The sequence below is a fragment of the Acanthopagrus latus genome, chromosome 9 (assembly GCF_904848185.1).
Source record: "Acanthopagrus latus isolate v.2019 chromosome 9, fAcaLat1.1, whole genome shotgun sequence".
NCBI classification, from domain to species: domain Eukaryota; kingdom Metazoa; phylum Chordata; class Actinopteri; order Spariformes; family Sparidae; genus Acanthopagrus; species Acanthopagrus latus.
In genome coordinates, this window is record NC_051047.1 from 1,774,183 (window position 1) to 1,789,831 (window position 15,649).

At 42.7% G+C, this 15,649-nt stretch overlaps 1 protein-coding gene across 8 annotated transcripts in view; it reads left to right on the top strand.

The window, feature by feature from the left end:
- dgkh (diacylglycerol kinase, eta) overlaps positions 1-15,649 on the top strand; it is a 67,591-nt gene that overhangs the window by 14,430 nt on the left and 37,512 nt on the right. For 7 of the 8 annotated variants that reach the window (XM_037110057.1, XM_037110053.1, XM_037110055.1 and 4 more), the window contains 3 exons: positions 4,013-4,093; positions 12,459-12,563; positions 14,514-14,646. In XM_037110057.1, the coding sequence (XP_036965952.1) occupies positions 4,013-4,093; positions 12,459-12,563; positions 14,514-14,646 (319 nt within the window). Of the gene's footprint in view, positions 1-4,012; positions 4,094-6,371; positions 6,593-12,458; positions 12,564-14,513; positions 14,647-15,649 lie in introns of those variants that run through there. The other variant, XM_037110056.1, reaches the window with a different exon arrangement.

The window sequence follows — 15,649 nt, forward strand, 5'->3', positions numbered from 1 at the left end:
TACACTTTGTGTGTTGCTTGTCCTTGCCTGCAACTTAAAGGATGAGTTCACCCAAAAATAAAAATTCAGTTATTATCCACCCACCCCCATGCTGATGGAAAGTCAGATGAAGTTTTGTTGTCCGCAAAACATTTCTGGAGCTTCACAGCAAAATGATGATGCAGCAAATACCCTAAACAACTGAAGTAGATTTAGGACTTGTTGTAAAGCAATTAAAAAAACACATGAATAAAATTACTCCATACAGCTCTGAAAAGACATTACATACACCCTTTTTACAACCAAAGTCTTCACTCTAACTGTTAAACTAAACGCATCGGTGCACAACCCTTCTGTAGTGGGTTGATCGTGCAATAAGTGCATAAGCATTGTCTTTTCAAATCAGTTTGGGATCTCAGGGCTACAGGAGACTTGCTAGATGAGCAGTACGGAGATATTTTAGGTATTTATTTATTATTGTGACTTTTTAGATTTTTGAATAAGTCCCAAACTACTTCAGTTGTTTATGAGAATTCTGCAGCACTATTTTGTTGTCAAGCTCCACCTCCTATGGTCTATGAAAGCATGACTTTCCACATGCGGTTGTGTAGACTGGATTTTCAGTTGTGGGTAAACTGTTCCTGTAAAGTCTCTTGATGGCCATGCTGGAAAAAAAAAAATCGTTTTGAAAAAAATTGTTATGATAAGCACTAGTCATTTATAACCAGAAACTTATGAGTGAGTTCTCTTTGTCATGGCCAGACAGTGACTGGATATTTAAGTGTCCATATCCTACATGTCCATCCACCCTGGTGTCTCCCAGGTGGCCTGGCTGGCTGTGCTGCCCTGTGCTTTGGAAGCCTGACCTCCTCATTGATCCATCAGGGAGGCTACATCTCAGCACTGCAGTCCGTCATGGAAGCTGCCTTCCTCTCCTCTTCTCTTCCTCCTGTTCTCAGAACACACAAGTCAGCCAATTAAAGATGTCAGTTGTAGGATACATAGATTCTGCATCTGTAATTGTCAACTGGCAGTACAAACAGTGAGATGACATGTCATAACAACGTAGCCTGTTGTAAAATGAAGGATGAGGAGGAGAGAAGAAGTCGAGGAAGCAGGAGAGGAGGCTCATTGAGGTTGCTGAGATGCAGCCACTGAGCTAAGCTGTGGATCTATGGGTAACAGAGGCTCTGGATGCTTGCCTTTGTCCACCATTCACTGTCAGCTTTCATTACAGCTTCCCTCAAGACAGTTGCCCACACATGCAAGTTTGTGTGTGTGTTGGGGTGATGAGAGAGAGAGAGAGAGTGAGAGAGAGAGAGAGAGAGAGAGAGAGAGAGAGAGACAAAGGAACTGTAGAATGCAATCACACACATACATATGCACATGTGATGCAAGGGCGCTGTAACAGGAGGGCAGTGTTTGCGTGCCATTCATACCCTGGTCCTCTTGGCTGACACTCCATACACACATTCACACATGCACTTGTATGGATATGTGGAAGTGCCAAACCACATGCTCCTTCTACACACACACACACACACACACACACACACACACACACACACACACACACACACACACACACACACACACACTGTAAGCATCGGCTGATGTCCCTCTCCAGCCAGGCCTTGGGAGAGCGTTGTTAACTGGGCATTCCCTCTGACAGCTGCAGCACTGACTCCTCCCACACACACATACACCACACACACACACACACAGACACACACACACACACACACACACACACACACACACACACACACACACACACAGTCAGAGGGCATTCCTTTGACAACATAGGTTTTTGGCCTGTGGCCCTTTAAGAGCTTAGCTGCGTGCCTCACGCATCACAGCTCTGTTAGGATATCATGTTCCTGTGTGTAGACTCTGGCTCTCCCCTCTGTCTGTCTGCTGGCTATATTGCATAGAGTTGGCTGCAGCTCCTCCACCACATAGAAATCCAATTAAAACACATCAACCTTCACTGTCCTGCTATTCACGCTGTTCTCATTTAGATACAGATTCAAATCAAGGGGAACTCAAGAGGGAAATCCTCGCTGCCTTTAGGCTGACAGTATAGCTGTGTTCCTGGCAGATTGGTCAAACTGAGGGCCGGACAAATAGGACTCATTGTTCCTGGGCAGAATGTTTCTCACCCATCAGTTATTCCTCTACGTTTTATTAACCCCCTCAGACCCAGTCACTGCAAGGGAAATCAAATATGAATTGAGTTTTTCTCATGAAAATGCACTTAAAAAAAATAAAATAGTGCTTCTGCACAGTAACTAAATAAACTGAATTAACTTAGAAAGGTCAAGATTTTACTTGGGATTTGTCAGTGTGAGGCATGCCAGAGGAAAAGCATGGCAGACAAACAGGAAGCTTGCCTTTTGAATATTAGTTTCTGTTCATCCACAATCAGAATCCTCAGAATCTTAAAGTGGATGTAATATAAAAGCATTTTATAAGTGCCCTAAGAGAATAATAGAGTTAAAACAATACAGACAAAAATCGTCATGGTATTAATAGTTTGTAGTATTAGTATGTTGCTGAAGAAATTGCACAAATGTGTTGTTTGATTTAGCAGATGAGGAAGAGAAATTTTGTAGGTCGATACATAAATGATCACGTTTAAATGCATGTAATGCGAACTTTCTCACTGACGCAGTGGAGAGGTTCCTTCACCTGGTCACATTTCAGATTTGAGAACTGTGAATTTTCAGCGTTTCAAATAATGAAGTTAAAGCAAATGTTGGCTGAGTCTGAGCATCAGGCTGGTTCGTTTGATGATTCGCTGATTTGAAGGTACAGCTGAGTTTCAATAGAGGAAGATGGCTTCAAACGGAAAAGATAGAGGGACATGAAGATCACTGAGAAGGTTTCTGTTTTGTCTCGTGCGGCCGTGGCTCAGGGGTAGAGCCAGCGTCTTGTTATTGGACGGTCACTGGTTTGATTCCCCTGGTCTGCATTTCGAAGTGTCCTTGGGCAGGATACTGAAACCCAACCTGCTCCTGCTGGTGGCACCTTGCATGGTAGCCACCTGTGTATGTATGAATTACTGCACGTCGCTTTGGACAAAAGTATCTGATAACTGCCCTAAATGTAAAAGCCTCAACTGAGATGCTCTGCAGCGTTCAGGAAAATACATTAAAAATAAATATGGAGAAAATATCTAAAAGGATAGTTTGTGTAAAAACAATAAGATCATTGACCCACCAGGAATGTATTTAACACTAGATGGTTAAAACAACCATTAAAACATAATTTGACGTACTCTTGGTCATGCCTTTTAGTTGATGTTTTGATTTAGTTTCACTTCGTCAGACCAGTAAGAAATGACATGAAAATGTTTAGGTAAGAAGATGTTCATAAACATGTCTTACAGGATGACAATGCTTCTTATTTAGGCAAAGTATTATTTTCCACATCATAAAAATACCCTGCCAAATCATCTACCAAGTCTAGATTTGTTTAGACATAATGAAATGCCCTCTATGACGTGCTCGGGTGCGACCCTTGGCAAAAGTTGAGCAAAATGCATGTCTGCTTGTCCCTTTAGTTTTACTAAACCCTGCAGTTCCTCGAGCTTCCCTTCACATTGTCTCATTCTCATTAAGTTACAGCTGATCATTCTGACTTAGGGCCATCATCCGGCTTTGAGATGTATCTGGGAGGTCATGTTTTATCTGAAGCTTGTAACTTCTAATGGTACACAGAAAATAGACGCAACATTGTGTTTTATCAGGATCATCATTTTTGTCATTTTTAAATGCTTTTTAAATGCTGCTCTTTCATGTCTGTCATGACTCTTGCAGTTGTTTCCATTTTGTATTGATACGTTTTACCTGTTCATTTTAGGCCTGCTTTGCTTTACTCTAGTGTAGGCTACAGGAAGCTAAGTTAAACCCAGTGTTGAAATGGTTGTTCAAAGTCTCATTCTCTTGTTCCCTTCTGTGCCCTCTATCTCTCTGTGCTCCTCCTGGGACTTCCTTCTTTTCTCTCTCCCCACACCTCCCTCTTTCTGCAGTCCCTTATCTTCGATGAGGTGGACCTGTCAGATGCCAGCGTTGCAGAGTCCAGCACAAAGAATGTCAACAACAGTTTCACAGTGAGTATCATCTTGCAATATTACCACGTAGACGCACTCCTGCACAAACACAGACAGTCATGCACACACATAGGGTTTCAGTGAGGAGATCACAGTCTGAGGCACATGTTGGGCAGTGAGACTGAGTGTGCCACAGTGTGAAGAAACGCATGAATGTCTGGTATGCAGTCTACTGTAGATTCACATATCGCTGCAGTCTAATGCTGTGATAATTACAAAATATATTCACTGTCCTTGCGAAGATGAGACTTTCTTGATGTTTTGGTTGAGTTTTTGAGCCAATGGAAATAGTTTCTTGATTTCCTGTAAAGATTTGTTGGCCAGAGGGATGTTTAAAAATGAGACAGTGGACGGTGGAAGTCATGGATTAGTGTTCTGGTTTCATCTTAAAGAAATACTTCAGTATTTCAATATGCCTGTTTCCTTCCAGGGAAGGGGGCGTCAGATCAGTACCAGTCTCATGTCTGTCTGTTTAGTATGAAACTACAGCCTGAAGCCATGTATAACTGCAGAACAATATGGATATAATCTCAGTGAACCGTCGTAAAGCCCACTGTGCTTGACTCCACCTAACTCCCAGCCAATCCAAAGATGAGCAGAGATGTGGGAGAACCTTGTGGCTGACAAGACAGCTAGCTGCAACTCCACATGGCCGCACTCTTTACTGTCCACAATGTAAATATTTATATATAGTAAGTGTTGAGTAAGTTATATAAAAAAATCGTCCCTGTACAGTCGTCACAAGCGGGGGGGTTACAGGACACAAGCTTCATTTTTCAGCCCCAGAGGGTGCCCGTTGGTTATGAAGGTAACAAAGTCTGATTACCAGCCCCACTACTTCTCACAAAAATAACATATTGTAATTAGTTTGTTTTCGTTCATTCATCTATTCATACAATGTGACAAACTGGCCAGGACCAGTTGCGGGGCAACCAACAGAGACAGGAGGCCGAGAAACACTCAGGCACATAAACCCCTTTGGATGGCTGAGGGTTACTCTTTGGTGAGATAAACATGGCACTGACATTGATCTTCTCAATTAATTCTCGGATTCTCGCGGAGGATTTGTTGTCAACGCAAAAAGCAAAAGCACCTATTTAGCGATATTTGTGTAGGATGTATTTGTAGAGTACAGATTTGTATTAGGCTAGTGAATGGACTGGATTCATTTCTTTTCTGGGTATAAAATGGGTTGTGAAATATGATGTTTACTCATCAGTTCCTCCTGCGTAGCTTTCCCTCCTCTCTGTTGCTCAGGGCTGCACTGCTGTGCACCTGGAAATGTCATCTCGGAAATTCCGACCTCCAATTTTGACTGGATTCCATCATCAGCACTAAAGCCCCTGGGGTGATTTTACGTAACTTGACAAAGTTCAGTTAAATTTCATAGTTCTCCAAATGATTCTCATTAACTATATAATTACAGCAGGTACATGTGTTTTTTTGATGAACACTGGACTGCTCAAATGCATTCCGCCACAGTGGACAACATTCAGCTTGAGATCCATCAGGATCAGGATATACGCTTTAAGGATAATGACTCACCCAGTCGGTCATAATTGTATTATGTTGATATCTTAATATTTCCCAACATTACTCGTCGTTTTACCCAGTCACATGCTGCACATCATGGCACATCTAGTGGGAGAAAACAAGTGATGCTGCTGTCAATGGATGCTTGTTGGAGAGAAGAACAAGCGACTGAGCCGGATGAGCGTGAGTGGGAGGTGAAGGGAGATAAAGATGAGTATTATGCGCAGGGAGGATAAAAACAGACAGTGAAAGAGCTAGTAGTGCCTTGTCCTTTCTATAAATGTCTCTCCTCTCCCCGGGTGTTGCTATAATAAGAAACAAGAAGGAGGAGGAGGTAGGCAGGAGAGCGGCGCCCAGAGGAGAGCACAAGGCTATTTTTAGCAACGCCTTGAAACGCCTCACTGAGTGCCTGGGATAGCTTAATGTTTGCCATATTCAGAAATAAGATGACACGTGCCTGCTGCATCTGTCTGCAGCATGTGTGTGCAGTTGTGATTGTGCGTGTATGTTGTGATTAAGTTTTGAAGATGAGTTTTTAACATGTCTGCATGAGCATCAGCATCCCATTAACATGGTGTGAAGAGGGAAGGGAGAAAGGACCTAAAGGGAGACATAGTTTAGAAAAGGGAAGTAAGCACAACATACGGTCGAGAAATCTGTTTAGAGAGCACAGAGATGCAAGTGGCTCGGGGGGGGAACGACTGCACAGCAGTTTAAGATGGCGAAGGAAAGAACACGGCAAGGTAGCGCAGTGGAGGAAATCCTGGAGTGATGTCACAACGGAGCAAACCACACTCACTCACGTTCTCCCGGGGAAAAGAGAAGGAGAAGGGTAGAGCGAGGTCGAAGTGCGAGTTAGTATTGAGGAGCGGGAGAGGAAAGATGGACGTGGGGGGAAAAGAGGGAGAGCGGAGAGGAAATGAAGACCGGACAGACGTGGCCGAGCGGTGAAACATAAAACTGAAGGTAATGTGTCGTGCTGAAAGAGAGCTCACCTGCATGCAGCACGTTCTCACACATGTAAGGCTGTGATGCCTCAGTGCAGACAGAGTCACGCACACCGACAGGGGGAGACCGGGCTTCAGCAGACAGCCTGTGTGATTACGACTGAAAGCGGAGGACCACTGCAGAGAATGCATTGCAGAGCACTGCTCTGACTGTGCAGTGTAATTAACAGTCTCCGCCTGTGTGTGTGTGTGTGTGTCTGTCTGGTCTCCTGTCGTCATCTGTCTGTCTGTGTGTCGGTCGTCTCTCTGGTGATAAGTGATGCTGCTGGTGTCCTCTGTGCAGGTTGGTGCTATTTGATTGGACGGTTTGAACGGATGATTGGCTCATGCTCCAGTGCTAAAATGTTTAGCGGCTTTATGTTCATGCATGTCGGAGCTCTGCAGATGTCCGCCCAGCGTGCGTAATGTGTATGCCTGTGTTTTCACAGAGGACCAAGAACTCAATAACACTAGTCAGAGAAAGGAATCATTTCACCTTCACTCCTTTTCTCCGGTGTATTGCACATTTTAGACTTATTTTTTCTCTCAAATGCGTGTATTTAAAGATAAATAAATTAAAAGATGTTTTTAAGACCGTTATATAGTGAACAACATAGAAATGAGACAGTTGTGCCCCATGGTGATAGGCACGTGTCTGTGTGCATGCATTTTTCATGACAGGGTATGTATTGACTCAGAGCTGGGAAAATGTATGAGTACACGTATATTTATGAATGTATTGTGTTGTTGGTGCCGTTGTTTCATCAGTGCGACTACACAATGAGGCAGCGTTGCTGTAGTGCAGAGAGGGAGCACCTTGAAGTCCACGTGAGGGAGCGCTCAGCCCAACCCACCCCCTAAACTCATTACAGACTCTGCAGGGACACACCGCCTCGCTCACTGACTCACTCGCTGTTATTGGATTGGCTCGCTTATTACCGTCCACTTTAAATCCATGAAATGAATCTCAAGGAAATTCAGACTGGCACTGAATTGTGCACTTGCATCCGCGGCACATGAGCGCTCTGATTTGTTTTGTGGTTAATATCAACTGTTTACAAAAAGCTGCAGACAGTAACTGAGCCAGCGTGTGCATGGGTGTTGGAGGAAGTGAGCAGCTATGACAGTTCTGTTCCACCTCCTCTGCTATTGTGCTGCGGGTCCCGTTGGATACAGGATCTGTGTGTGTGTGCGTGTGTGTAAACAGTGACAGGTTCATCCTTGGTGGTTGCCTCAATAACAACTAATGAGGCTTGTGATTACAGGTTCTCATCAGTCAAAGTTCTAAATGCTGATCAAAGAGCCGCGTCTTGTCGCTTGTCACTACACCAAAACACACACACACACATATTTGATTTAGCTCTAAAGGTCAGTCATCAAGAGAGGTTTTCCTCACTTGAGGGGTGCCTTGAGCCATTTTTGGAAACAGCCGTTTCTGTTTCCCTTGGCAACCAATCTTATCACTACCCCGTTCCAGACACGCATACATGGACACACACACATGGACACAGTGCACCAGCAGAGAGACAGGATGATCTATGTCCGAAGGGATCAATTTGCCCATGTGCATGCACATAACCAACAATGCCCATGTGGACACACACACACACACACACACACACACACACACACACACACACACACACACACACACACACACACACACACACACTAATCCTTGCAGCTCCAGGTGAAAACCTGTATTGTGATTAACAGCTGGGAAAAACATACAATTCTCTGAGGAATGAAAGGCAAAAGAAGAGGGAAAAAGGGGGTAGAACAGATTTACTCTTGTCGCACATGTGGAAGGATTGTAAACGGCTGATTGTTTGGGAGTTACATGTAAACACTCAAGGTCTGCGGTAAATCTCTCTCTGGTATATCAATTTGGGAGTTGAAAAGAGGAAGAATGCTTATGTAGTTAGCTTAAAGTATAAATGGATGTCAAGGAAAGGACAATAAGAACAAACAAGCATATTAAACAGAGAGATGACGTTATTTTATTGAGTCCTTTTTTCTTGGATTTGCTGTTCAGTACTCAGACGAAACCAGATTTTTGTCCAAGGTCTACGATAGTAAGAACTTCATTGAGTAAAAAAAAAAAGATTTAATATCAAACTACAATGGCACCCTGTAGAGCGTATACCTCAGCCAAGGCCCAACAGTCCCCTTTCATTCAATTTAGCCAAATCCAATATCAAACTTGATAGCACTGTATCACTCTGAACTTGAAACCACCTATAACTCTTAATCATAATTTAAGGTCACTAGATCTGTAACAGGCAACCACTAGAGCAACAAAACAATGCAGATGCAGTCGTCATCTCAGTAGTGTGTGGAAGAATACAATGTTGATAAGAATAGCAACAATGTTGAAGTCAAGCTGAATGAAAAATGCCTTTTTTAACAATTTACATCACATCAGCTGTCACATTGTGCTGCTGTTTAACAGTATATGACAAAAAAACAGATTTCACTTTGATTCAAACAAGCCTAAAGCAATATCAAATAAAACACATCTATATCCGCTGATTTGGATTTTGTATTTTTTCAGCACAATCTGTGCATCATTCCCTGAGAAATTAGTGAACGCATCCTTCACCCAGGTCGTGGGGAAATCAGTTCTGTAGGTTTTGTGAAATCCTGCTGAAAATCAGATAGATAGAACTGCTAAAATACTGTAGATCTTCCTCATCTAAGATTATGCCGCATGAATTTGTGATGAGGTATCAAATACTGTTTGTGTTTTGTGCTGGGGGACATTGCGTCCAGGTTTTGCCACGTTTTCTCGACTTGCAGTCGTCAAGCCGCTTTCTTCCTCTTGGCCTTTTTGCACCTCTGACACTGGTGCCCCTTTATGTCACAGGTTCCTTCTGAATATGACTGATATCTTGCTGCTTCATGTTTCTTTGACACATGAATGCATGAATGGACACACTGTAAATGATAGAAAGGGCTGAGAGGACAAAAGCCAACCCAACTAGAAACCTGTATTATATACACTATCTTAAAAATGTAGATTTGTCATCTGTTTTACTAAGACTTTGTCTGCAAACCCGATGGTTAGCCTTCAAATAGAATAAAAAGAAAATGATCTTAAATACCCCAACACAATTGACACTTGGGTGCATTACACACAATGCACACATGTAAACCCACAGTGATGTGTAACCTTGTAAAAGCCTCAGGTGCTGCTGGCCTAAATAGGCCCGTGGACGGAATAAGGGAGGGATGTATACATTTTTATTTTCATCTTTTTACCAGTGGATGTGTGTTTAGTCTACAGGGTGTGTGGATTGCACAGTCATACATTTATCCAATTACTGCAAAAATGGGTGTAATTGAAGAATGAAGGGAACCTCATATCAGCAGAATAGCTTCAACTTCCAGTAAATAGTTGGTCTGAGATGGTCAGACTAATCAGCCTCGGCAGTAATCAATGAGCACAATGTAAGAGAATAAGAAACACACCCAACCGCGTACAGCACGAAGCGATACTGACAATACACAGAGCAGAAAATGGGAAATCCATCACGTTCTCCTAAAGTCTTTTTTGTTATTTGCATTCATAAGAATAAATGCCAATTCAACGATTCCTCATCTTGTAAAGTACTGTGATAGCTACATGCTGTTAAAAAATGGGGGATTTATTACCATCACCCTACTACGGCCCTGTCCTCACTGTTGTTAAGGCTATGTTTAGGGTCACATTGAGGCTCTGTATGTTTTGAGCTGATGCTGTTTGTATTAGAGACGCATGATATAGGAGAATTGATTAGAAATGTGGCGTCAACTTGAAACAGTGAGCGCAAGAGACAAGCAGTCAGTGTAATGACTTTGTCTGTCTTCGGTAATATTTCAGATACTGCAAACACTCCAGTGACAGCAGTGAGGAATATTGCACTGTTAAGCTCTACAATATCAGACAACAGAGCAGCAGTGTAGAAGTTTCCTTTGTCATTTTGCCTGAGTAAATGTTTCTGTGTGTACCAACACAACAGGTCCAGGCTAGTGTTATATAACCGAAGCAGCCAACTAATTACAGCTAAAAATGCTCAGGTAGCTGATTACCTCAGAAATTCCAAGTGAAGTAGACTTTCCAATCTAACTTTATTAATAAGATAAAATGATGAATCTACTTTACTTGGTCATTTTTGAAGTAACAGGTTTCCTCAATTGTTTTAAGAAAAGTCACATTGTCAGATTTCACAGTGTACACAGTAAAGGGAGATACCTTATAATTCACTGAAAAAAGTTCACGAAACGATCAAAAATCAAAAAGAAAAAAAAAAGATTTTTTTTTTTTTATGACTCCATGGGGTCTTTTTTTTTAATTCTATCACTGATCTAATCGATGAGCTGATAACATTACACTTTTTAACTATTATTTATACTAAAGACCAAATCACAATGTCTGGACACACTAGTTAACACACCACTTAAATAACGTGTAATTCACCTAATTTTCATGTTTGATGCTTTCATATCTCATTCACAACAACACTTTCATCAATGTTTACCCGTTCGGCCCCTGACTAAAAAAAAATGGCAGCTTCAGTTAACACCAAACTAGCAGTTAGTTCAAGATGTCATTACTGGGTATATCAGAAGTGCTAGCAGAGCAGCGCAGTACATATAATAAGCACAGGAAAAATGTTTGGATAGTTCATACCTGTATATTTTTAAATGTTACAGGTATGACTGAAAATAACAACAGATATGAACAAGTTTGCCAAATTCACACATAAGTTCAGAACTCTGTTGCTTTTCGCACTTCCCGGATATTTAACAGGCCTGCATCAGATCTGAATTAGCTGGGCTTCAGCTGACCACATTAGTGGTTTCGGAAAACCCCACAAAATCTAAACGTTGCAGTGACGCCAAGCTTGACTCATCGACAAAAGCGCATATTTGGTGTTTTCCAAAAATATCCTGAACCTTATTAAAATCAGTTACGTTTTTTCAATTTTAGTAGTAATGACATGTTGTCTGATGAGAAAATCCACTTGAATTATACCACACCGAGAAGCTGTGTCAATCTTCACTTTTCAAATACAAAGGACATTGAAAAGAGGATGTCTGTGTTTGATAACCTGTTTAAGACTATAATTAATCATAAATGGCATTCCTCAAGAAGGGAAATAAACATCAGCATTACTGCTTGCTAGTACATGAATATTTATTAGTGTGATATTGCCCACAGTGCGTAGGAGTGTGTGTGTGTGTGTGTGTGTGTGTGTGTGTGCGTGTGTGCGTGTGTGTGTGTGTGTGCCTCACGCCTCTGTCTCTGAACAGCATAACATAAGGACACAGTAAGAGGGACAGAGATGGGGGGAAAGAAGAGATGAGGGAGCATCAATAAGTGATGGGGTGTTGAAAGGGTGCTGTATGTCTGTAGGGTTATCTACCGGGAGACTATGCTTTAAACACACATACACACTCACACACAGAGAGAGGACGGGGGGGGGGGGGGTTGCAGTGGGGGAGAGAAGCTCTTAGCCTTTACTGAGGCGCTTCGCTTGTCAGCATATATCTGCCTCAAAGCAACATGAAGAGCTAAGAGCGAGAGAAAGAGAGGGCTGAGAGGAAAAAACGCTGGAGCGAAGGAAAAGACTTACTAGAAGGTGTTAGAGGATGAGTGAGCTAGAGTTAATGAGAAAGAGAGAGAGAGAGAGAGAGAGAGAAAGAAAGAGGGAGGGGGCTTCTCATCCTTCTCCTCCCTTAAAGACAGAGCGGACCACTCTGTCTTTCCTCAGTGGCGCCGGAGGCTGAGGAGGAAAGCACCGAAAACATTTCTCTTTCTTTTTAGCTTCAGTATCAGTCTCACTCACTCGCTCTCCCTCCAGGTGATCACTCCGTTCCGCAGGCTCATCCTCTGTGCCGAGAACAGGAAAGAGATGGAGGACTGGATCAGTTCGCTGAAGTCCGTCCAATCCAGAGAGCACTACGAGGTAAGAATCCTTTTCCTAATCAACATATGGACAGATCCATACGAGCTGTGTTCAGGCGTGTCCTGTTGTTTTGTTGATATTCCTACCTGTAAATGTAAATGTAAATGTACCCTGTGAGTGTGTTTTGGTTATTTCAGAAAAAAGTATACACAGAGTAGCGATGAGCCCAGAACGGGAATAAGAGTTGCATGTTGAAATGAACAAGTTTGCAACACACAAGCACACGCGTGGATGAACATGTGCAGTCACAGTCGCCCAACTCTGCAGTTAGAGATACAGTAGAGAAGACACACACACACACACACACACACACACACACACACGCACGCACGCACACACCCACACAGTGTAATCTGTGTTAAAACTATATGTTTTGTACATGGATATTTAAACACACAAGAAAAGTCACATGCTGGCTGTCACAAAGCACTTGTCTGATTCCGCAGCAGCCGAGTCTTTTACCCCCTTATGACTCACTGGCAAACAGGGAGTGATTGTGTCTGCTGTCCAGTGTCTTATAACAACACTCAGTTTAATGCTTCTCTTTGTTATCCAAAACGGTGTTTCTGGAAAAAATGTAGAAAACTGTCATCGGTTTCTTCATCAAAACGTTAGTACCTGTTTAGAATATTCCGCTGTCAGCGAAAGATGCACAAAGAGTATAAATGCGGGCTCTGTGTTGAGAGTGATGGGTTGCACCAGCGCAGGGAGAGGGGGAACGCAGGAAGAAAGCAGTACTGCATTTTAATGGCTTTGATTTGGGAGGGAAATCTTATATAAGACCCCATCCCTCACCTCTTTACTGCACTGCAATGCAGCAGCTCCCCCAGAACTCACACACCATTGGGTACACACATGTGCGCACAAGAATGTGCACTCACCCCTGCCAGGATGTCAACACAACAGTATTTTTAATTGCTGCGCTCTTGGATTTAGTGCTGTAAGAATCTGAGCATCCCAATTTCATTAGCACCTGTTAGAATCGTACTTATGGAACACAAACTGGATCCAGGGCTACGCCAACCGCTGCAGACGCAACGCCCACACGTGTACAGTACTCGCGCTAGTTTGTGCCCCACAGTGAGCTCCCTCCACACACTAATGTGTACAGAAAATTTACTTGACCAGGTGTCATTTTTACAGAGCAGCACGCACTAATGACTGTCAGCTAGTAGAGTCCTGATTCGTCCTGCTGTCTCAGTTTCCCAGGTATCCTCATGAGAGTCCTTTAGAGCAGGAACACCTGACCTCAGGGGGAAAGAATTTTTATCATGGCAAGCTAATACCCAAAGAATCAATAAACTTAATATCAAAAGGTGTTGGTAGTGTATAATGCTAGAAACAGGTGGACAAATGTTTTGCATCATCTTTTCTCTATACCTTTATTTTTCATGTTAAAGGAGCAATTTGTGTGATGCGGCCAGAATTTTAGCTTAAAACGCCAAAAAAAAAAATGAACTTACATTATCAACAGACTGTGAACTGTGTTGCAGAGATACGTATCTACTGGAGTATTCAGTAGTCTTGAAACTTGCATCTGTAGATCTCAGATCAGTTTAAGTCCCAGCCTGGTGGCCAGCTTTGTTGACTGAGAAGCAGCTGAGGTTGGTTGACTCCTCATGTCATCTGAGGTGGTGGTGGAGGCTGTCCAATAAGCCCTGGGTAACTGAGCTGCTTGCTAAAGGGAGCTAGTTGCTATAGCCAAAGAAAGCTATAGCAAAGAGTAACAAGTCTAGTAAAGTAAGTAAGTTCTCTTTGGAGTTACTGTAGAATTACCAGCCATTTCTTACAAATTGCAACTTGAAGAAACTGAGTTCCTTGCAAACAGAATGAAAACAGTCAGTTAAAGTGATATGTAGTCATTCATTTGTCAAATCTTATATTTCATTCTTGCTTTTCTGTGACTGTTATCCCAGTGCTGCCAACCTGTTTTAACCTTTCCTTTGTCAGACAGCACAGTTTAATGTGGAACATTTCTCAGGGATGCACAACTGGTACGCCTGCTCCCATGCACGGCCCACCTTTTGCAACGTCTGCAAAGATAGCTTGTCCGGGGTCACGTCACACGGCCTCTCCTGTGAAGGTAGGTAGCACTCGATAACACTACACATTCTGTCGCCAACACACGAATGCCAAGTTGCTAATTTGTGTTTGTACAAGTATACGGACCGTGTTTTCTTACATAACACCCTTTCCATCCACGGCCTTTCGGAGCAGCTCTCGCTCATTTCCATACCTCATTACTGGCTCAGAGAGGGACCTCCTACTCGCTGTTTAAACATCAGACATACTGTAGCATTGCAGCAAGTCATTTGGTACAGCCTGGGAGTTGGCAGCACTATATGCTCTTTGGGAATGTATATGACTGTGTTGCATAAGGACTTGTGAGTCATTGAAGTGAGAAAATTCTTGCCTGTCTGTCCAAGTGGAGCAGATTGTTAATACCGGAGTCAAATGCTTTGGGTCCTAGTGGTGAACTTCCATTAGCACTGCACAGACTAAGGAATATATGTCAGTGTGTATCCATATGCATTTATGTCACGCTGTGTGTTATGTAAGCATTGACTCAAGCTATTTGAATATTATTTTAGCATTTCACCTCTCTCCATGTGCCCACGACAGAAAAAAATAAATAAATTAAAAAAAAAGAACTATTAATGGATCCTGTGAATGACGCTACATCTTCTCGCCTTATCTGTGAAAGAACAGTGGAGTGAGGTGTTAAGGGGGAAGCGGGTCGACATGGGAGGCTTGCACTGTTTTCTGCTTTCGTTTAGCTGGTATAGGATGTCAGTGACGGGCAGCAGACCTTAATGATCACCATCTGCATATCCTCTCGTTCTGATTTTGTGAGTGTTCCCCTGTGAGTGTCTTCACCCATCCGTGTGCGAATGTGCACACAGTACATGTGTGCTGGTTTAGTGTGTACATGTGAAGCCGGTAAGAGCCTCTCCGCTCAGTGCTTATTATTCTCTACAATGGGACCCTTTCATATCCAGAGCAGAAGGCAAAATAAAAGACACAGAGAGATAGTAGACCAAGTCATTACAGCAGCATCTGAATAGGTTTAGAAAACAAGAGATCAC